We start from the raw sequence: 23,635 nt of genomic DNA, 5'->3' as shown, positions 1-23,635 counted from the left end.
CCTAAATAATAATCCATTTCTCTGAAATTCAGGTTTGCCTCAGGAGAAATTTTACTACTTCAGATAATACTATCTGATGAATTAAATATTTAGCTGACTCAACTGGCTATTAGTATAGGAGATTAGGTCTTCAGTAGATGCTACTGATGAGCTGTATCGTGAGTTTAATATTTGTGATGTAATGTTATCAGGAAGAACTAAACATAGAGCAAACCCTGATAGCAGGCTGCCAGTGTATTTTTGTGGCTACTGTAAATAAATATAAAATATAACATGTAGGATAATACTGCAGTATTGCTTAATATAGTTCATCCTAGTCTTCAGTGTCCGTGGGAAGCATAATAGCATTCTATTAGCAAACACTAACATGGTTGTAAAGAGTATCTAGTTTGCAGAAGTTATCGTGCCATTATTGTGCTTATGGCTTTTATGTATCTCATAGGTACTAGTTAAACAACTGGATAGTATCCTGACTGCCATTCATGATGTACTCAATGAAAGGTAAGCTGGAAAAACAAGGCTTTTCTGAAGAGGGGAAAATAATGACAGTGTTAGGTTTGGATTTCAATATAGAAATGGAAAGGAAGGAGGAAAGGTTGAAAGAAATTCATTCACTAATTTTGGTTGGATGTAACATTGCAGTAACAGGGCAGAACTGCAGGAGAGTTAAAACTCCCTTAGGCATATCAGCAGAACTGTTAGACTGTACTAGAGTATACATAACACGAGAGAATTTGAATGCACACCTGTGGCTTTTATGTTGTAGGTAATACAAATTCTGTCTCAGCTATGTTTAGTCACCTGGGTGTAGTAGTATGCTGCTGTGCTAGTCTAGCTGGCAAATTGAATTTCAGTCTTTTACAACCTGATCTAATTGATTTATATGCAACTAAAAGCATATGTAGAGGGACCTCAGGTGCTGGTGGGAGCTTTTTGGTGTTCACTGTTACTACCTAAAGTCATCTGTGTGTTAAGAATTTGCCTCTTTGGATAGTGTGTTTGAAGTAGAATAGCCTATTCACTGTGTATTTTTATTCAAGTTGCTTCATTCCATAGAAATAATTATTTGACAGGATTTTTCAGATTATTTTTATTTTAGCTTCATTGCTGCTGCCATTAGGTAGGAGAGAAGCAGCTTCATTCATGCATGTATTTTTCTGCTTTAGAAATGTTCTAATTTGTTCATTGTTTATTCTGCTGTCATGTCTGGAGATTCCACTTGTTTTTTCTCTCCCAAAATACAGTAGCAAATTGCTGCAAGAACTGAGACAGGAAGGAGCTTGCTGTCTTGGACTTCTTTGTGCTTCTCTGAGCTATGAGGCTGAGAAGATCTTTAAATGGATTTTTAGCAAATTCAGCTCATCCACAAAAGATGAAGTTAAACTTCTTTATTTGTGTGCAACCTACAAAGCACTAGAGACTGTAGGAGAAAAGAAAGCTTTTTCGTCTTTAATGCAGGTAAGACTACAAGTTAAAACAGGATTATTAATGGTTTTTCCAGTGCAAGACTTGAATCAACTTTTTAATTGGAATGAGTGATAAGTAAGGCTGTGTTGACATAATGCGTAAATATAATTACAGCTGGGAGGGAACTTTCTGACTGCATGGGATTCTTTGGTTCTGATAACATTAGAAAGGAATGTCTGGCCTTTGTAGGACAACATGTGTTTTGATGCAAGTTTTTGGTATATATTGCAGATTTAAGAGGAAGAGTCTTGTTGAGACCAAAAAGAGAATTTGGGTAGAATGGTGCACAAACCCCAACCTGATAATTGCTTTGTACTACCTCTTATTTACAATTTCTAACTTGAATTTTCTTCAGATCTGAGAGGGAGTAGGATGTGTGCAGACAAGTCTGGTCCCCTGGTTCTCGTTCTAGGGTCTGTGATTTTTGTGTGTAGAACAACTAGGTCCAGGTCTGTGCTCCAATTTAATAACTACTTTACAGAGCCAAAAAGCTTCGGCAGGAGAAGCAGGAATGTAACTGGTCAGTCTGTGTCCCTAGCGCTAGAACCTGGGTCTACTGTATTTCAAGCAAACGCCCACTTTAAATTATTATTTTCATGCAGTATATGTTATGCTTTTTACATTTTTCCTTCCTTCAGAAAGAGTATTACAGTGTTTCTGGTGAGTTGAAATAATTCACTAAAAAGTGTTCAACACTGAATAAATCTGTGTCTAACACCATAACTTTCTCGTGCATTGTTTTAAGGAAGTGAAATGTCTAGTGGCTTTGCTTTACTTTTTAGCTTGTAATGACCAGCCTGCAGTCCATTCTAGAAAATGTGGATACACCAGAGTTACTGTGCAAATGTGTCAAGTGCATCCTTTTGGTGTCCCGATGCTACCCACACATTTTCAGCACCAATTTTAGGGTAAGGTTACTTCTTACTCTGTATCTTCTTTGTCACATAGAAATGTTGGTGCAGCAAACTGGGTAATTAATCTTTCTTCAAAATTGCTTTCTAGGACACAGTGGACATACTGGTTGGGTGGCATATAGATCACACTCAGAAACCTTCCTTGACACAACAGGTGTCTGGTAAGTTTGGCCAAGGAGTCACTAATGTAGTACGCTCTGGCTTGCAGATGATATGGGTTTACTTACTTGAGTCTGATCCTACTGCCATAGAAGTTAACATAAAACCAAAATGAGTTTCTGGCTATGTAACAAGAGATTTTGTTCCTGACTTTTATTATAATTGCATTTGCCATTTTATGCTATAGCTGGAAAAATGGGATGCTTTATTCGAGCTAAAGTTAAGCATTGTTAACTTTTTAACAGTTGTAAATAAGTTTATAGATCTTAACATATTCTCTGTGGAATAATATATTTTCTCCTGTGTACTTCTAGAAAATCTTTGTGATAGATACTGTGTTGGCATTTAAGAAGTTGGGAAGCTTCTTCCTACAGCTAGAGCAGTTATATTGGAGTTGTTCACAGCAAGTCTGTTTCCTTACCCCAGCCCTAGATTCCATCATTAATGTTTAACTGCTGTGGGGCAGGACTGAGCCTCAAAATGAATTTGTCAAAGGGATTAATGAGGGAAATACAATTTATTTTAAAAACTACATGTTAACATTTTGATGCAGATGACCTTCTCTTACCTTAGCAGCTTTTACCTCAGCAATATGCAACTAAAATTTAGTTTTCATATGTTACCTTGTTCTGCTGTTTTAATTGCCCTATTTTTTTTTTTTTGTACAGGATGGCTGCAGAGCTTGGAGCCCTTTTGGGTGGCTGATCTTACTTTTTCCACCACGCTCTTGGGTCAGTTTTTAGAAGATATGGAAGCCTATGCTGAGGTAAACAAGAATTCATGGTATATACCAGAGTGAACTATTGCAGATTTCCTAATAAATCTGTAACTGTGATTCTGATGGATGTAGCACATTTGTGGAAAATAAAATTATATGGTTTTCCTGGGGAAAAGAGGATCAAATTACTGAGTATACTAAAGGCATGTACAATAACAATTGTACATGAATCCTCATGAACTGCTTACATAGGATCATAGCCAGGCTTTCAGCTATTGTTTGTTGAGAATAGGATGATATAATAAAAATAAAAACAACCAAGTAGGAATGCCTTCATTTTTAAATATCTGCAGTAAAGACATTTCCCACTCTTTCCTTGGTGTTTTCTCTAATTGTCCAGCTTCAGAGTTTTTCAGAAGTAGTGACTGCTGGGGGTGAGAGGGATTTTTAATGCTTCTGGAGATTAATGGTAAATTTGTCTTTTTACTAAAGTAACAAATTATACTGTGCAGGAAATAATGAGGCAGGATCTGATAGCAAACTAAAGTATATTAATTTAACATAGTTTGTTTTGACTTTGTAACCTTTGCTTAAGTAACAAGAGTGTAAAGTTTATGTGATGCTGGCATTAAAGGAAGAGTTTTGGATTTTAGGGAGGAGTGTTGCTTTTTTCTTAAGGTGCTCATATGTATATATGCTTCTAACTACGTCATGCTGTATTATATGTGTTAGCATGCAGTTCCTATAGGTGAAATTGTACTTTCAGCTTAATCTGTTTCATTCAAGGTAGGATAAATGATTTGATATTATTAATGTACTTACATATACATAAGGCTTCTGATGGCACAGCTTGAGTTAAGATTTACTTTGGCATTGTCAAGCACACAGAAGCCTGTGTGTGACTGTAGGCACAGAGTTGAAAGTGATTAGTCAGGGCAGTAAGTCACTGCTTATCAACTTGTCTGCTGAACTGGACAACGTGTATTCTTAGTCACAGAAGAGTTTTAAGATAACACATATTAACTTAAATCATGGAGGAGGTGGTTCCTCCATGTGTGTGTTTACCTCATACTGGGGTAGACCAAGGCTATATCCATACTAATGAGATCAGTACGTCTGGAATGTTCCCAGGCACTGATGCCAGCTGGCATGAAGTAGCCTGCCAGTAAACTCATGATCTTCAGATCAAGGTAGCCACATGTAAACAGTGTGATGGGAATGGCCACTCAAACATTTTCACTCCAGTTTGTGGATGGGAATTGTTTGGCAGAATGGTAAAAGTGTGCAGACAACTGTACGTGCAGCAGTATGAATGCTCATGTTGTGGGGGCCAGGAACATCATGAATCTGTGCTTTAATTTACAAGATACAGCCTGAGCACTCCATTTCAGAGGGTAAACTAATGAGCAGCATCTCATTACTGCTCTGTGGCTTGCTCAATGTTACTGTGTCACTCTATCCCATCTTCATATATGTACAAGGTTAGAGATACTGGATAAATGTATCTATGATATGTCTGGAAAATAGATAAAATGTTTTCAGTCTCATATTTTGATCTTTTATACATGTATTGTAACTGCTAATGATGTGTACTGAAATAGAAAACTTCTGTGCTGTAGGATCTCAGCCATGTGGCTTCTGGGGAATCGGTAGATGAAGATATTCCTCCTCCTTCAGTATCTCTACCTAAACTGGCTGCACTTCTTCGGGTTTTCAGTACTGTGGTGAGGAGTATTGGGGAGCGCTTCAGCCCAATTAGAGGACCACCAATTACGGAAGCATATGTAACTGATGTAAGAATTCAGGGTTTTCTTTCTGTTTTTTGTTTTATTGCTGACATGATTTATCACCATACAATGATGCTATTCACTTTCGAGTTTGTTTAGGTTTTGTGGCTCGTATATGAATATATACGTATGAATATATGCGTATATGCGCAGCTTTGAGCAAATGTATTTTTATTAAATATTAAGGTATAGATTGTGGTAGTGGTACATGGGAATAGTATATAGCAGAAACTTAACTTTTTTAGGCATTTTAACTTCACATAGCTAGGTTTATGCTTTGTAACCATAATGTTACCTTTATTCAGATTGCTATGACACTATAAAAGCTGAATTCATGTTATGAGTTTGACTTTATAAAACGTAGGGGTCTTGTCCATGCTGAAATTGTATCTATCAGATCTGATAGCAAAGTCCTCCTGTTGTGAAGTATAGGATGGTGTAAACTTGGAATAAATGTTATATAATATGCTAAGTAGCTGCTATACTTCTGTAACAGAAACCATAGAGGGGTGGATGTTAAATGAGAGAAAATAAAAAGGAAAAAAAAAAAGTAAAAATATTTGCAGTCAAATTCTTGTTGCTGCTGTGCTGCGCAACAGGAACTTACGCCTTTGCAGAGTCAGGGGTAAGTAAATGCGTGGATTTCCCAATTAAAGCCAAAAGAGTTATGTAACTTGTCTCTTAATCTGTAGGGGATTCTTGTGACAAAAGAAAACTAGTCTGTCTTTTACACGAGGAGTTCTGTTGACATCAGCTGCAACTGAACAGAATTCTGAATAATTAATTTAGTTTTTCTAGGTCTTTTCAGGCCTCTCACTGAGTAGGAAACCAGACAATTGGAGGTTTGTTTTGCCTTATACTTCTCAAGTGTAGTGCCATGATGCATTCTGCAGACTATTGTATTGACAGAATTTACCAAGCTGCAGAGTAGGTTATGGGACAGGATATCAGAGAGATGTGAATATAATCAAATAACATGCAGCCTTTGTCTCTTTTTGATGGACCTTAATTTAGGTATGTTTTTAATTTTCCAGGTTCTGTACAGAGTAATGAGATGTGTGACTGCAGCAAACCAGGTGTTCTTTTCTGAAGCTGTACTTACAGCTGCCAATGAGTGTGTTGGTGTTTTGCTTGGCAGCCTAGATCCAAGCATGACCATACACTGTGACATGGTCATCACATATGGATTAGATCAAATGGAAAATTGTCAGACTTGTGGCACTGATTATATCATTTCAGTCCTGAATCTGTTGACACTGGTTTGTACATATTTTTATTATTGTGGGGTTTTTGCATTGGAAAATACTATTTTCTAAGCAACCTTGCTTTTTCTTGTGTGTATTAGATAAATATTTAGAGCTCTCCCTGACCACAAACAAGAAATTCCTTTTCTAAATTCTTGTACTCTCTTCTCTAAAGCTTATGCTGCTAACTTGTTTATGCATTTGGCTTGTTGATAAATTGTTATGTAGTTTTAGCCTGAGTGTTAGCCTTTTGTGTTTTTGGGTTGGGTTTTTGGTTTGGTATGTTGTTGTGGGGTTTTTTTTTCTGGCTCGACTGCTGAACAGTGGCCCTCTCTGGCCTCTGCAGTTGACGATAGCACCTGATGAATTGCAGAATCTTAGTGCTTGATATGTTCTATTTATCTACTTATGCCATGATCTGGAAAATCAGACTTCTTCAAAACATAGCTCTGAATGTATAGGCCACAAACTCCTAAACCCACAAGGATCTAAATTAAAAGAGCAACTTTGTCTCAGGTGTGCCATTAAACCCTGAAAATAACTAATTCTCTGTGAACTAATGTTCAGAACTATTAAATAGAACTAATTCTTTGTGAATTTCAATGTGAATTTGGGAAAGCAAATACTAGATACTTGCATTACTGGGAAGCAGGTTTTTTTCCTATATGTAGTGTATACAAGCTAGAAAAGCAGTATTTTATTTGGTCTTTAATAATCTATTCTAATAAAAATTAATTCAGGTAAAGATATTTACAATTTTGATTTTTATCCCCAGATTGTTGAACAAATTAATACAAAGCTACCCTCATCATTTGTAGAGAAATTATTTATACCAGAGTCTAAACTACTTGTTCTTCGTTATCATAAGGAGAAAGAGGTAAGAGTGACTTCTACAGGTGTTTTACAACAGCCTTTGTGTATATCCTAGAATATATTAAGCTGTTCAACTTTGTTAATTTTAAATATATTTTTTATCATAGCTAGATATCTGTGAAACTTTTGAAAAGGCAGATGTAGGTAGTTCTTGGTTTTGGCATTTAGATTTGATAAGGAATTGGTAAGCTGGCCATCATACCACGTAGATAATTCCTTAGTTGATGTGGTTTTCATACTCAGTGTGTTATATGGATGATCCAGAAAGTAATTAATAGGTTTTTGTAAGTAAGTAGTACTTAATTACAGAAAACTAAATCAGATTAGGCTATTTATAGGTAAAGAAGCATAACTTCTACACTGGTGATAAATACATTTTAGGATTTTATGCTTATCACTTATTATTTTATATTCTCAAGGTTGTTGCAGCAGCCCAGGCTGTATACCAAGCCGTACTGAGCCTGAAGAACATTCCTGTTTTGGAGACAGCTTACAGGTTGATTCTAGGAGAAATGACCTGTGCTCTAAATAGTCTTCTCTGTAGTTTACGTCTTCCTGAGGCCTGTTCTGAAATCCAGCATGACTCTTTCAAGAAGCGTATACTCAATGTGGATAATGCAGAGTTTGTTGTTATATTTGACCTCAGTGCTCTAAGTACTATTGGAAATGCTAAAAACTCATTAATTGGGGTGAGTAAAACTACAGATAAAGCTTGTACAATTTTTACTTAAAATATACCATAGTGTGTTTCACCATGAGTGCACATACGTATAATTAAAATAATTGGGGTTTTTTTTTAATTGCTTAGTCATAGAAAAACTTCCAGTCTTAAAACTTTTTGAAACGAAATGCGTGGATTGTATCTCTAACTGGTGCATCATGAAACACAGTTTTTAGGGAAGAGCATCTTAGTGGGGTTGTTAACGAGTTAAGTCTGATTGTCATAGTAATATCTTTTTGAAAGCCAAGACCGATGAAAGCAGCTTTAGTGGTCCTTTGCTAGTATCAGCCATGTGGAAACATGTATTCCAGATCTCTCCAAATAAAACAAACTGCTTTTAATAGTGTTTAAAAAAGGGAAAGAAAGTAGTTACAATAAAGGCCAGAAAATTAATAGAGTTAAATTATTTCCCATGGGAAGAGGCAAACCACAATAATTCATGTTATGGAAACTGCGTTTAAAAATAGATCCTGTTTATTATGTTTCTTGCTTATGTTGCAATTGTTTTATAGATGTGGGCCCTTTCGCCGACTGTGTTTGCACTACTGAGTAAAAATCTGATGATTGTTCATGGTGACATAGCAGTTCATTTTCCTGCTGTCCAGTATGCAGTACTCTATACGTTATATTCACACTGTTCCAGGTATGAAGATCAATAATTCATCAGTATTTTAAGAGCAATAGGAAGGACTGGTCTGAGTAGAATATATTGTTGGAGGAATTAATTAAATAGGCTATCACAGTCAGTCTTTTGTCCAAACTTCCCTAATCAGTTTTTACTTTCATTAATTGCAGGGAGTCTGTATCTCAGCCAAGAAAGCATATCCTGGCTTAAAATTGGGCATATTATTCAAAGGCAGATTAGAAGTCTTGTGCTTGATTAGAGATAACTGAGGGAGAATTCTACTGAAAGTAAATAATGGTTTAATGGTTTTTCACGAAGTGTTTGGTATCAGCCAGAGTTAAAACCGGGTTACTGGGCTGCATGGACTCATGTAAAATCGTAGCCTTGTTCTCTTAGGCCAGTGATATAAAATATCTGGGTTTTGACATGATGTGGTTTCTGTGTGGGTGTACATTAACTTCTGTTGCTGGGATTTTTTTGTTTGTTTTGGGGGTGTTTGTTATTGCTGTTTCCTTCCCTCCCCCCAATACTGTAAGAAAGTATCCCTAATCTGGGGGTGGGTTTATATTCTGTTTTTCCTTGCCTTTTCAGGCATGACCATTTCATATCCAGTAGCCTCAGTTCTTCCTCTCCCTCTCTGTTTGATGGAGCAGTTATAAGTACTGTAACCACAGCAACAAAAAAGCATTTCTCAATCATACTAAACCTTTTGGGGTTACTGCTTAAGAAGGATAACCTTACTCAAGACACCAGGTAACCAACTTTTTCTTACTAATCAGGAGTCTTCCTCCCCTTCACAGTAGAATGCCTTAATTCAGAAATCAGGATAATTTTCATCTTGGCATAAATTTTAACCACTCAAGTATTTGGGCTTCATTTGTTTGTGGCTTTTTACCTTGGGGGGAAAAAAAAAGATAACAAAATACCTGTGGAAAAAGTAGCTGCTCATTATTATGTGTGAAGACTAGAAAAATTGAAATTGTCATAAGATGTATACAATAAAAGCAGAGATATCGGACTTTACTTCAAAAATCTTTTTGCTCACTGAAAGTACCCTTTTACAATAGTTATAATCTTCTGTTACCTAAATGCTGTGAAAGTTAGGGACATTTTTAATGTTAAGAAACCTTTTGTTTAAAAAATGAGTGATGATATAATACTCATCTGTAAAGTGACATAGTTTAAGTTACATTGAAAAGTATGTTTCTGTAACTGTATGGAGTGATTAATACTTTTGTTTTTTGAAGGAAACTACTTATGACGTGGGCTTTGGAAGTGGCTGTTCTGATGAAAAAATCAGAAACATATGCACCATTATTTTCTCTTCCATCTTTTCATAAGTTTTGTAAAGGACTTTTAGCAAACAGTAAGATATCACATATTTTTACTTTACCATACTTTAACATGTCTTCTACATGGGATAGTGAAGTACATAATCAACCTTGTCATATACCACTGATAGCTGTAACTACTTGTTTCATTTAGGTTAGGGATGCTTTCAGTTTGTGTTGTACAACAACTTACACTGTATTTTTTTCTCAAGTGGATCTCTACTTATTACTTATGCAAACATTTTTTTCTCTTAAAACTTACGATTGTGAAATTGATTTACCAAAAATGTCAGTGATGTGCCGAATCTTACTTGTAATATTGCATTTTTTGTTATCAAAAGCAGCAGAACTATTCCATAATGTGATGTGCTGTTCTGAATTTCAAAGCTTGGAAATGGAAATATGGGACCTAATGCTTTTAGTAGCATAATATTATCAAAACCAGTAACTTTCTGAGGCCAGGAGTTACTAACTCTACCTTAGGATTTATTTAAATATATTGTGCATAATCTCCATGTATGAACCATAGAAGGATTAATTTGTCAGCTGCCAGGAAAGGCCTACAAGTAACACATAGCACAAGTGGCTTTTTGTCATTAAACATGTACTTGTTATAGTAAAACCAGTCAATGAAATCAATAGGAAAGTACTGCTTAAAGCCTGTGTCTCCTTCTACCAGATACGCTGTTAAAACATCTTTAGATGTTCTACCACAACCAGAATAATGCAGAAGTTGTCTAATTCTAGCAAGAATAACTTTTTTTTTCCCTTTTAACTCCTTAATTCAGCCCTTCTGGAAGATACGAACACTTGTCTTCAAGCATGTAGTAGTCTTCATGCCCTGTCTTCCTCCCTCCCAGATGACCTTTTACAAAGGTACTTGTGCTGAATTCTATATTTTACTTCAGTTATGCTATTAATGGAAATGTTATCACCTCTTTCTGTTTGATTGATGCAGGTGTGTTGATGTATGTCGTGTTCAACTTGTACATAGTGGTGCTCGTGTAAGGCAGACTTTTGGAAAACTTCTGAAGTCAATTCCTTTAGATGTTGTGTTGAGGTAAGTTCAGATTAGCTTCAATATAGAGAATGGTTGGTTTCTTCAGTGACAATTATCTAAAAAGTAATGCCAGTTGAATGTCATCATGCTGTCTTAAAATCAAAAAGCATGAAGTATCTTGCTATCTGTTCTACTGCGTTACAGGTTTAAGAGTGGTAGGTAGTACACAAAGTAATTAACAAGTGTGATACAGCACTTCTTGCAGCAGATATGAAATGAAGTTTAACCATGCCAAGTACAAGGTTCTACACCTGGGCCAGAGCAATCCCAGGCACAGCTACAGGTTGGGCAGAGAAGAGATTCAGAGCAGCCCTGTGGAGAAGGACACGGGGGCATTGGTCGATGAGAAAATGAACATGAGCCAGCTTCAGTGTGCACTCGCAGTCCAGAAAGCCAACCGTATCCTGGACTGCATCAAAAGGAGCATGACCAGCAGGTCGAAGGAGGTCATCTTGCCCCTCTGCTCTGCTCTTGTGAGACCTCACCTGGAGTATTGTGTGCAGTTCTGGTGTCCTTAACATAAAAAGGACATGGAACTGTTGGAACAAGTCCAGAGGAGGGCCACAAGGATGATCAGGGGACTGGAGCACCTCCCGTATGAAGACAGGTTGAGAAAGTTGGGGCTGTTCAGCCTGGAGAAGAGAAGGCTGTGTGGAGACCTCATAGCAGCCTTCCAGTATCTGAAGGGGGCTTATAAGGTTGCTGGGGTGGGACTGTAGTGATAGTACACAGGGTAGCGGGTTAAAACTTACAGGGAAAGTTTAGATTGGATATAAGGAGGAAATTCTTTCCTGTTAGGGTGGTGAGGCACTAGAATGAATTGCCCAGGGAAGCTGTGAATGCTCCATCCCTGGGGTTGTTCAAGGCCAGGTTGGATGAAGCCTTGGGTGGCATGGTTTCGTGTGAGGTGTCCCTGCCCATGGCAGGGGGATTGGAACTTGATTATCTTAAGGTCCTTTCCAACCCTAACTATTCTGTGGTTCTATGAAATATGAATGCTTTTAAATTCCATGTTATCAGTATTGTGTCCTGCAGTTTGTCTCAAAGATGTGAACTCTTAAAGCACTTGTCTTGATACTAAAAAAATATACTTATTTCCTATCATTGTGCATGTACTTTTATGTGTGCATGTGTAACTTCTTGCACAACTTTTTTATTCAAGTACGTTACAGCATGGTTTGGTGTTTTGTTTTTGTTTTTTTTTTTTCCCTTGTCCCTGCAGTAACCGTACCCACACAGAAATACAAGAAATTTCTTTGGCTTTAAGAAGTCATATGAGTAAAGCTCCAAGTAATACATTCCACCCACAGGATTTCTCTGATGTCATTAGTTTTATTTTGTATGGAAACTCTCACCGAACTGGGTAAGAACTTCTTTTAAAACTGAGATTCATGGATGTTGAAATCATAGTAAAGAATTTCAAGCTGTATTTATTTTAGAATTTTAAGATTACATGGCTTTACGTTCAGTAATTTTTTTTTTTAATACTTCTTAAGTATTTACAAATATCTTTAAATACACACCTTTTTGCATATTTGCCTATGTATATTGCTGCTTGGAAATAATCCTATGTGATTTGTTGGAGAGCAATAGGAAGCTGAAGTGTATGCAGTATAAACTTGTTTCCGCATGAACTTGTGTTAATGTACTGATGTTTTCTTTCAGGAAGGATAATTGGTTAGAAAGATTATTCTATAGCTGTCAAAGACTAGATAAGAGAGATCAACCAACCATCCCTCGCAATCTGTTGAAGACTGATGCTGTTCTTTGGCAATGGGCTGTTTGGGAAGCAGCCCAGTTTACTGTTCTTTCGAAGTTACGAACTCCTCTGGGTAGAGCCCAGGATACATTTCAGACAATTGAAGGTAATATAAAGGCTATAGTTTACTTCCATGGGATTTTTTTTGTGTGTAAGGTTGCTTAGCGATGAAATTCATGTCCAAGGCAAGGAGCACAATGATGTTATTTTTCACTGATTTTAGATTGTAGCATGTTCTTGACTAAGGCATTAAGACATGTAATGGCAGAAGAGTGGTTGTATAATTACTATAAACTTTTGAGAGGTTTTCAGATAGCATTGCTGTGCCTTGACATATTTAAGCAAAATACTGTCTGGTAACTGTTTTTTTCCCCATGTTTTGGTAAAACGTGTAGGTATTATTAGGAGTCTTGCAGCTCACACATTAAACCCTGACCAAGATGTTAGCCAGTGGACTACTGCAGACAATGACGAAGGACACAATAGCAACCAGCTTAGGCTTGTTCTCCTTCTCCAGTATCTGGAGAACTTGGAAAAATTGATGTACAATGCTTATGAAGGATGTGCCAATGCCCTTACCTCTCCACCCAAGGTTGGTTTGTCTTACAATGCTGATGTTACTTGAAACAGTCTACTGAATGAGCAGTGTTTTTGAGGTTTGTTTGGTTCTTAACCATGGAACTTCAGCAGAACTTCTCAAACAAAGTTTGAGACTCTTAATTCATCTGGCTTTGGCTTATGCCTAGAGAAAATGTGAAAACCAGGATTTATTTCTGGACTACCAGCTTGTATAGTGATGCACATTAAGCAAGTCTGTAGTACCTCTAATTTGTGGCAGTCACTTACTTGCGGATTGTCAACAGTCTTGTTAAAGTAACACAATTATTTGAGGCTTTAAATTGCTTTCTGAGGTATATAGAAATTATTTATGACAACATACCCTTTTGTGTAGTTCTTGCTGCAAAACATTCTTTACTGTTGAAATAACCTGTTATATTACTGCCATGTCAATGCCTGGTAATTACATAATTGTAGTTGGTTTGTTTCAAGATTTTTAATTTGCTGTTAAGCCTGGCTAGTTGCATGCTACACATCATTTCAGACTATCTGCATTAATAAAATTAAAGGTGCAGAATTTTACCTCTTTCTTGAGGTAAACTCAACTGGAGAAAAAGACACGTGTCCTGACTTTGTTATAAATACTAAGTGCTTAATATTACTATTTGGATTCACACAGAAGAATGGTATTGTAAACCTTACCTTTTCTGTCTTTAAAGGTTATCAGGACATTCTTTTATACTAATCGTCAGACATGTCAAGATTGGCTAACGCGGATTAGGCTTTCCATCATGAGAGTTGGATTGCTGGCTGGCCAGCCTGCTGTGACAGTCAGGCATGGCTTTGATTTACTCACAGAAATGAAAACTAATAATAGTCTCTCTCAGGTACTCTTTTCAAACTCTTTGTTTGTAAAAATTGTCAACTGTTGCAAAATACTCCCATGGTATTTCAGGAGAACTCAGCTAAGGCAATCAACAGTTATTAAACCAACTGGTCTGTAAAAGACTGTGTATTTTAAAACCATGTTTTAAGCTCACACTTTAGTGTTGACAAACTTCTGTGGTTAAGTGATACTGTAGGTTGGAGATTAGTATGTACTGTGTATGTACGGTGAAATATTATACTTAAATAAAGGCTATAGTTCACTCACAAGTTGTGTTTAACAATTTCTTAAGTAGAAGGTTCTGCTTAAACTTTATGAAACTGCTGTTGTATTAGTGTGAGGCCTTCCCAAGCTTGTAGTAGTGTAGTGTCTTTCCTTAGCTGTGTATGAGCAGAAGGGGGGTGTGTTGTGAAGAATCCTTCCTCTATAAGTAACTAGCAGATATGTGCAGGGGTGGGTTGAGTGGGTAAAGTGGTTAAACCTACTTAAAAAGGCTGAATAGTTTCTTCAGTACATTACTTGATTTACTTAAATATTTTAACAGAAGAGGTTTGATGGGTAATTGTTACTTCCTGCTGCTTTTAAGAATTCTCATGCTTGCATAGGTATAGACCATCCCATAGTGGTAGCTACCTGTTGACATTCAGGCTGTGGATTCACAGCATAGACTCTTCCCTTAGCTCCCCTGCTATTCCAAAAGCAGTTTAATGGATGGATATGCAGAGCATTTCACTTGTAGATGCATATAATGAAATGCTGCTTTACCATTTCCAAGTACTTAACTATGTATATAACTGTTACTTTATATGAGATTTGCTGAATAAAGCTTTTGGTTTGATTTTAGGGAAATGAAATGGAAGTGACAATTATGATGCTGGTAGAAGCACTATGCGAACTTCATTGTCCTGAAGCTATTCAGGGTATTGCTGTCTGGTCTTCTGCTGTAGTTGGGAAGAGTCTTGCCTGGATCAGTTCTGTAGCTCAGCAAGCAGAAGGGCGGTAAGTTTTCTCAGTTAACTGGATGTTACAAACTTGGATGCTTTTTCCTTCTAACATGGAGTTCTACATCTGAATCTTTTACATTGTGGTGTGAATGAATGCTACTGATCTGATTTCTTTTTCAGTTAGTCAGTGTGTATTTCAGAGATACCTACTGCATCCAGCATTTCTAGGTATTTTAACTTTTAGTTTTAACTAAATTAACAGGATTTGAACATAAATGATGTTCCTAAGATGGTTTTCCCTTAGTTTTTCAGACACAGCAGTACTGTTTTCATACTGTGTTTAATTTTCCATTGCAAAATATTATTAAATATTTTCTAATGAAGTTTTTGACCAACATTGTGATCTGATACCTGCCACAGTCTGCCAAGAGAGGGACTCCGAAGGAGATGCTTTGCAGTTTTAGTTCAGCTTTGAAAAAGTGGTTTCTACATCTATTGAAGTAGAATCTTTGGCTGCAGATACAAATAAGTGGGTCAATGTTCCAGATAGGGTATGCATTCATTTTAGTGTTTTCATCTCTTTAAAGGAATGCATCTTTTCTTTTGTGTGAAATGAAAAAGAGACACCTTGCATTATTTACCTATCATGTAAAAATCCCTAACTAAGACAAAAAAGTAGGGGTTTGTATTTATAATTATCTTTCCCTCATTTTTGTAAGATTCCTTAAAATAATATGCAGCTTCTCAGAAATGTCAAGGTAAAGGTGTGAATTGTTGCCCTGGACCCAGTTATACAATTGTCTATTGAATGATACATAGTTAATCGGTATTCAGCTTTGCTCATCCATGTAAAAGTTGACAGAGAATATAAAGCTAATTTATTTCCTTCAGTCTGTACTTGGTTTAAAGTTGGCATTAAAACCTGAATAGAAAACCTCTTATATTCTGCTGTAACTGAAAATTTAGCTGGTAAATTTGTATTCAATGCTAATCCCTTTCTTTTGCTGAAGGTGATGTGAACTTTTTGGGTATGGTGGTAAAGGAATGTTTAAGATATAGTCCATTTACCAAAAAAAGAAAAGATTCTGTGAAATGCTGACTAAAATATTAAACCATTTAAGGTTTGAAAAAGCAACTGCGGAATACCAGGAGCACCTCTGCTCCATGACAGGAGTGGATTGCTGCATAACAGGCTTTGACAAAACTGTTCTGAAGTTGGCCAATTCAAGCAGTGTGAATAATGCCAGTCCAAAGCATTCCTTGAATGGTCAGTATTCCTTTCTTTTTATGAGAAATATAATTTTGTAACTGTATATATGTAAAATTAGAACATCCAATGATATAGCCATGGTAATGATAGTGTCTAATTCTTAAATCTGAAAACCTGTCTCTGCTTACAGTTATCTGAACCAGTTAATGTCACTTAATCATAGAATCATAGAATGGTTTGGGTTGGAAAGGACCTTAAGCTCATCTAGTTCCACATCCCCTGCCATGGGCAGGTATGCCTCACACTAGAGCATGTTGTCCAAGACTCTGTCCAACCTGGCCTTAATGGCATTGAGGCCAATGTTACGTGTAAATATGAGGGTTTGCAGTATTGAGGTCTAGCTGAGTGAAACTGAAAGTAATAGGTAAAATATTTTGTATCTTACTGATCTGGTTCTAGATTATTTTCGATCATCATAAATTAAGGCTTAATATTTATGATTGTATCATAAATTCATTAGTGACTTGGAGTTTTTTAACTACTGAGGCTTTGTTTCCTCTTTGAAAAGGGACCTTCTTTGTTCCTAATGTAGTTCTTCCGTTTTCCTGTTTTGATACTTCTTTACAAATGTGGACTATTTCCAAAACCTCATTTGAAGAATTTCTGGCTTTTTGTAAGAAAAATAAGTGGAATAAGAATACTGCAAGTGTTGTGTAACTATTTGGGTTTTTTATATTAGGTGGTTTTCTTGAGAAAATACATGGAAATTACATTTGAGTGATAGAAGTGCTATTTGAAAATACATAAGTATAAATATATATTGAAGCATATATACCTTTTTGTTCTGTTTCACAGGAGAAACTAGAAAAACTGTTCTGACTAAGCCAAGTGACTCTTCACCTGAAGTTATAAACTACTTGGGTAACAAAGCATGTGAATGCTACATTTCCATTGCTGACTGGTCTGGTGTTCAGGAATGGCAAAATATGGTCCATGACTTGAAGAAAAGCAATAGTAATACCTCAATCAATCTGAAAGCAGATTTTAACTACATAAAGTAAGGATATAATTAATTTTTTCAACAGTATCTTGGAGTTCAGTATCTTAGAACTGGAATATTACAGTTGTTATGGATTGTTAGAAGCTAGATGTCTGAAACAGAGGAATGATAAGAAGAAAGTTGTGATTTTGGAAGGCAGGGGGAATATTTTCCTTCATTAATGTAAAAAGCATATTAAGGAGGTGGTCTTGGCTGCTTTAAATTTTTCTTTTTTGTAATAGTATGTAGAATTGTAGTTTTTGTGTGTATTTCCTAACCCTTGATATTTGTCTAGTTCATGAAAAAGTATCTGTCCTTGAAATAGTCCTTCAAGGTATAAGGGCCCTTTCTGTTTCATTTGGCAACTCCGTTACCTTCCACCCCTGTGCTATTGTGGTAAACATTGTAAAATCCTTTTTGCCAAATTTCATTACTTGAAAATGAAAGGATAAAAGTAAGCTTTTGAAATGTAGTCTTTCAGGTCTGAAAAGGCGACTACTTCTGACAGAGGATAGGGCAAGCCTTTTAATCACTAGGAAAATGAGTGCTTGTCGTGGATGTAAAAACGTGTCATTTCTGAATGTTCATGTTTTTGTAAACTGAAGCCGCTGGACTTTTGATAAGCATCACTGTTGCTGGTTTGAGTTAGTTTTCATCCAGGTAACTTCTGGAAGAAAGATACTATATCATCAGAAAAATCCTGTAAAGAGCCTTTGAGGATGCACAGCATTTGGACTCTTATGTCCCTGACCAGGCTGTGCAGAGACTCTGTAGTAATGAGGGTCAAAATAATTCATCAGAAATAGGAGTTTTCAAGTGCTGAATAGATTTTTTTGGGTTTTCTGGTTTGTTTTGTTTTTTTTCTTCTTCCTTTTCTAACGCAGATACTTAGATTCAGAGGATAGTAACAAGAATATAGACTCTCTGAGTTTTCTAAGCCATGAAGGCTCTTAACCTTTCAGTGCTTTTTATGTGTAGTTCTGTAAAAGTCTATGATGCCCAAATTACTTCCAGTGGGGAAAGAAAAGTTAAATTTGCAGCTTCAGGCTGTTAATCAGTATAATTTTGTAAAATCTATAACCCGAACACTATATCAGTCTGTAAACTGAATGTTGACCTGTTGTAAATGTAAACTGAAGAGTTGAAACCGTGGACTCATGGAATTCTGCCCCAGAACTTGCCTTTCTGTGCATGGTGGAGAGGGGAAAGTTTTGGGGGTTCTTTGCTTGTTTTTAAACTCTTCCAGTCATCCTTTCTCTTTGTGACTATGGTAGAAGAGTTATTGTATCTAGTGTAATGATAATATGAAAAGCTTCATACCTGGAACCTTCATACCTCTTTCATATTGAATGTATTCTTTTGGTGCAGTAGTATTGCCTTTTATTGATCTATGTGAAAATTGAGAAATTTTTTTTGCTTAGAATTAATTATAAGTGTTCTGTACAATTTTGAGTAGGCTTGAGTCATTTTTGCTGCGTAAGAGATTTAGCAACTGGGATGAAGTAAGAAACATGAAAATAAAACTATAAACATTGAATTGCAGATCTTTGAGCAGCTTTGAGTCTGGACAACTTATTGAATGCACTGAACAACTAGAGTTATTACCAGGAGAAAATATCAACCTACTTGCAGGAGGATCCAAAGAAAAAATAGGTATAAATGCTTAAGTTAGCATTGCTTCAAATACAAAAGTAAATATTTCTTCATGCATCGGTATCTATAAATGACAGACGGAAACTTCTTCTGAATGCAGTTTACTGTGTTCAGTGGACTGACCATAACCTTTATGAATTGAGCTTCAGATTGAGCTTCAATAATAACCACTTGGCAGTGGTCATTCTGTATGTCGATAGAAGTGTGTTTTCTGGAGCTAATTGTTTATAAGTAATCTATCATCAATTTCTAATATGAATGAATACAGACATGCATATTAAATAAATATGTTTTAAAAGTTCTTTTTCCAAGCATTCTTGCTTTCAAAAATGCATTCTCAGATAATGATGCTTTGGTAAAATTTGGCTGTTCTGGTTGGTTTCAATTGTTTAATTCCCATATAGACATGAAGAAACTCCTTCCTAATATGTTAAGTCCTGATCCAAGAGAACTTCAAAAAGCAGTTGAAGTACAGCTTTTGAGAAGTTCAGTATGTCTGGCAACAGCTGTAAACCACATAGAACAGGAGCAAAAGTGGCAGTCAATATCTGAGTAAGTTGAAATGTGCTATGAATGAATGAATGTTCTGTACTGTGAAAAGCTGTTCTAGTTTGTTAAAAACATTTGCATACCCTACTTTGCAGGTTATGAAGTTCTTTGATAAAGTACTGCTTCTGGTCAGTTTAACAATAAAATATCATACTGCAACTTGTGTACAATGTTGCAAGATTTTTTCTCGTAATATCTTCTGAAGATGCTGAATTTGCTTTTTATTCAGCAATTTTGATATCGCTGTTTGCACTTCAAGTCTAGATTTAAGCAAACAAAAATGACTGTGATTCTTCTATTTCAGAAATGTTATTAAGTACTTAAAGCAAACATCACGAATTGCTATTGGACCTTTAAGACTTTCCACACTCACTGTGTCTCAGTCTCTACCAGTGTTGAGCACTCTTCAGTTGTATTGTTCTTCTGCTTTGGAAAACACTGTGTCCAACAGGCTGACATCAGAGGTATGTCTCTGTTCAAAACCTAAATTGGAGTAGTGTCTTTCTCCATGTCATGAAGTATTGAATATAGAACATACACTAATTGCTTTGACAGTTGTTAATAATACTGTAAAAAGACAGTTTTCTGATGGGCCTTGACCCAAGTTTATTTTTAGATTTAAATCTCAGTTGGATTTCTTTCTATAGTTATAAATATTGTTTATAGCTTATATAGTAATATAACTATATATAGTTATAAATATACTATATCTTTCAATCAACAAAACCTTAGTATTTCTAAAATTTTACTGAAAGTTGCTTTTTAGAGAAGTGTTGATATTTCTTCTCTAAATACATTGTAAAACTTATTCCTACAACACACACTTGTAACTTATTTGAAAATAACTTTAAAAATTTATCAAAAGACAATCACTGCAGCAATTAAAAACTCAATGTCAAACTTCAACCAGCATCAATGATCTAGTTCTAATTTCTAATCACATAGCTTAGAAAACATTTCTGCTTGATTCGAGCTGCACTTTGCGTTGTTCTCTCTAATGTAACATCTCTCTATAGAGTTGTGTGACATTTGAAATAATGTTTACTCTGCACTAAAATGGTCTTTGGTTTTAAGAAGTGAAAAATACATTTCGGTAAATATGTCTCTGACAACTGTGCGACTTCCGTACCTCTTTTAGGACTGTCTGATACCTCTCTTCAATGATGCTTTGAGGTCATGCAAACAGCATGATGTAAGGCCATGGATGCATGCACTGAGATACACGGTGTACCAGAATCAATTGATGGAAAAACTTAAAGGTATATAAGCTTTCATTTTAGTGTTATGAAAGGTAAATGCAGAACTTGAACTAAAATCTGCTGTTGAGAGCAGCAGTTGTCTTTTTTTCTATCAGATGGTTTACTTTTTAAAAGCCAAGTTTGAGTTATTTAGGTGTCTTGCTCTACAAACAGGGGTCTCAATTACTACTGTAGCATAGACAATGTTAAAAGGAAAAAAATATTCCAAAAGGTTAGCAGTTCTATGCTCACTCTTCTAATTGCCCTTTACTTGCTCATCTCTTTATACTCTAAATGCTTTCCCTTTTGAACACTTCAAGACTATTAGCGATGGATCTTTTAAAAAGGGTCATGAAAGCCATTTAAATGTGTGGTAGAGTAAGAGATAATTGGGAAAAAGAAGTATCAGGGCAAAAGTAGATTTCTTAGTAAAAAATAATATTTATGATGGAAAAAAAATCACTTTTTTGCCCAGTAGATAATCTATGGATATAATTTTTTTTTCATTTCAGGTGGGTTATATAAATATTCTAGGCAGAAATGAAGTAATCTTAATTTCTGAGGGAGGTGTTAGGAAATATGAAAGAGCTGAGCAATTTGTTACTGATGGCCACGTGCAGAATATATTGGGCAGAAATCATCTGTGTAACCCAGGTGCAATCATTGTTTGTTTAATAATTTTGTTTATGATGTCTTGCTTTCTTCAGAGCCAACAGTCCCAATTAAAAGCCATCTAATGGAGCTGGGCTTAACAGCAGCAAAATTTGCACGGAAGCGAGGAAACATTGCCCTAGCTACGCGACTGCTTGCCCAGTGCAGTGAAGTTCAGCTGGGGAAAACCACCACTGCACAGGACTTAGTCCAGCACTTTAAAAAATTATCTGCACCAGGTCAGATAGATGAAAAATGGGGTCCTGAACTTGATATTGAGAAAACAAAACTGCTATATACAGCAGGTGAGTATTTGCTAATTGTGTTGTAGATACTTGAGCTTCCTGTTCTTGTAACTAGACCAGTTCCCCTGACCTTAAAGAAATTGTAATAAGACAGTATGAATAGGAACTGATGTCATCCTATTAACTGTTGTCTCAGTCTGAAAGTGTTTTCAGAAGTCTTTTTTTACTTGTCATTTTTAACTTCAAAAGAGAATATTCTTTGTAAAAATATATTGTTACAAGCTGTATCTAAACGTGCTGAAGTTCAGAAGTGTTTTGAATGAAGCTAATGCTCTAATGAAGATACGCTTTTCATAATATGCAGGTCAGTCAACACATGCCATGGAAATGCTGAGTTCTTGTGCCATATCCTTTTGCAAATCTGCCAAAGCTGAATATGCAGTTGCAAAATCTATTCTCACACTGGCTAAATGGATTCAAGCAGAATGGAAAGAGATTTCAGGACAGTTAAAACAAGTATATAGAGCGCGACAGCAGCAGAATCACACTGGTCTCTCTACTTTGTCTAAAAACATATATAATTTGATTGATCTCCCAGCTGTCAATACACTAGAAGAAGAATATCCTAGGATTGAAAGTGAATCTACAGGTAGATTTGTTCTCCTTATTCTTTTGTTATTAAATTAGTTACTGACGATCCCCCCTGAAGGATAGCACCGTTTACATTGATAAGAGTCAGAGCTCCCTTACTCATGTATATGTTTTCCTAAATGTATGAACGGTCTGTTTTGTGCAATAGGTAACTGCAGTTGAAAACCCCAAACACCTTAATAGTGATATTTCATGGGGTTTTTTTTTTCACATTTTTTTCTCATTCAGGTGATGGTGGCCTGAAAAAGAAACTGGAATGTGTTTATTTTATGAGGAGGATAATAAATTCTGCCTTGCTTTTGTCTGCTTTCAGCTCCTGTATTTGCTGAAGCTTGAATGAGATCTTTTAGATCAAGCATTGACAAGATTTGTATTTTGAAAGCCCTGATATGTGTGAAAAGCAGTTACCGTAGTTCTTCTCATGATATTTATACATCATTTGAACACTTCTGTTGACACAAAATGTACTCAAATTCCTAATTTTCTGCTGACTTTCTTCAGATGTCAGAGTTCTTTGCTTAAACGTGCATTTTGTATAAGAAAACTTTGTTTCTCTCATGCAGAGTCCAGAATTCTTTTAGATCTGGTAATGGACATTAAGCAGTAGGTGCTTTCTGACTTGATAGTGAAGAAAATAAACATGCACTGCCCTAGATGCTTCATAAGTCTGGTCTCTGGAACATCTTGCTCTGTTAGACATAATTAGTTCTTGCCTAAGTTACATCTTTCTGTGAAAGAGAAAACAATTGTAGACTGTAAGCAGTGATTGTTAGCAAATGAAAAGTGGTCTTTGTTTTGCAGCCAGTGTTAGAACTGAAAAATGCTGGCATTTAGGAAAATTTTACACTTTTGGGCATTAACTTGACTGAATTAAAATGTTTTGATGTTATTTTCTACGTTAAGGAAATTAGAAGTAGGTTTTACATCATAACATATTGCTCTGTTTCTCCCATTACAGTAAATATTGGAGTTGGAGAACCTGACTTCGTCTTAGGACAGCTGTATCACTTGTCTTCAGTACAGGCTCCTGAAGTAGCCAAGTCTTGGGCAGCCCTGGCTAGTTGGGCTTATAGATGGGGCCGGAAAGTAGTTGATAATGCCAGGTAAATTCATCCTAATGTTTAAATCTATACACCACAACTAGTTTTCTTAAGATAAACCATAGCTTTCTGTTTATGATTACTGTTCTCTGTGGTCTGAAGTCACATGTGAGCAGAGGACTGAATATTTTCTGTATTACTTGCCCTCTGTAAAAAGTTACTTTAATTCTGAAATAAGGATGAAGATTTCTTCCTTCAAGAAATTTTATATATACAGTCTTACTACATTCAGTAGCTCTACAAATATTAATTT

General features: G+C 36.0%; 1 protein-coding gene across 1 annotated transcript in view; it reads left to right on the top strand.

Annotated features, from left to right (window-relative positions):
* SMG1 (SMG1 nonsense mediated mRNA decay associated PI3K related kinase) overlaps positions 1–23,635 on the top strand; it is a 68,421-nt gene that overhangs the window by 20,249 nt on the left and 24,537 nt on the right. The window contains exons 5-32 of the mRNA XM_065684229.1: positions 443–501; positions 1,245–1,458; positions 2,250–2,375; positions 2,470–2,542; positions 3,209–3,306; positions 4,878–5,051; positions 6,080–6,304; positions 7,065–7,166; positions 7,582–7,851; positions 8,396–8,526; positions 9,100–9,261; positions 9,756–9,874; positions 10,628–10,715; positions 10,798–10,899; positions 12,122–12,262; positions 12,565–12,764; positions 13,054–13,250; positions 13,936–14,103; positions 14,947–15,101; positions 16,168–16,313; positions 17,112–17,313; positions 18,839–18,948; positions 19,353–19,500; positions 19,802–19,961; positions 20,636–20,756; positions 21,443–21,691; positions 21,996–22,280; positions 23,241–23,385. Coding sequence (XP_065540301.1) covers positions 443–501; positions 1,245–1,458; positions 2,250–2,375; positions 2,470–2,542; positions 3,209–3,306; positions 4,878–5,051; positions 6,080–6,304; positions 7,065–7,166; positions 7,582–7,851; positions 8,396–8,526; positions 9,100–9,261; positions 9,756–9,874; positions 10,628–10,715; positions 10,798–10,899; positions 12,122–12,262; positions 12,565–12,764; positions 13,054–13,250; positions 13,936–14,103; positions 14,947–15,101; positions 16,168–16,313; positions 17,112–17,313; positions 18,839–18,948; positions 19,353–19,500; positions 19,802–19,961; positions 20,636–20,756; positions 21,443–21,691; positions 21,996–22,280; positions 23,241–23,385 — 4,370 coding nt within the window. The remainder of the gene's footprint in view (positions 1–442; positions 502–1,244; positions 1,459–2,249; positions 2,376–2,469; positions 2,543–3,208; positions 3,307–4,877; positions 5,052–6,079; positions 6,305–7,064; positions 7,167–7,581; positions 7,852–8,395; positions 8,527–9,099; positions 9,262–9,755; positions 9,875–10,627; positions 10,716–10,797; positions 10,900–12,121; positions 12,263–12,564; positions 12,765–13,053; positions 13,251–13,935; positions 14,104–14,946; positions 15,102–16,167; positions 16,314–17,111; positions 17,314–18,838; positions 18,949–19,352; positions 19,501–19,801; positions 19,962–20,635; positions 20,757–21,442; positions 21,692–21,995; positions 22,281–23,240; positions 23,386–23,635) is intronic.

The sequence above is a fragment of the Lathamus discolor genome, chromosome 6 (assembly GCF_037157495.1).
Source record: "Lathamus discolor isolate bLatDis1 chromosome 6, bLatDis1.hap1, whole genome shotgun sequence".
Taxonomy (NCBI): Eukaryota; Metazoa; Chordata; class Aves; order Psittaciformes; family Psittacidae; genus Lathamus; species Lathamus discolor.
The sequence above is the reverse complement of the archived record's forward strand: the minus strand, read 5'-3'. Positions and strand labels throughout refer to the sequence as shown.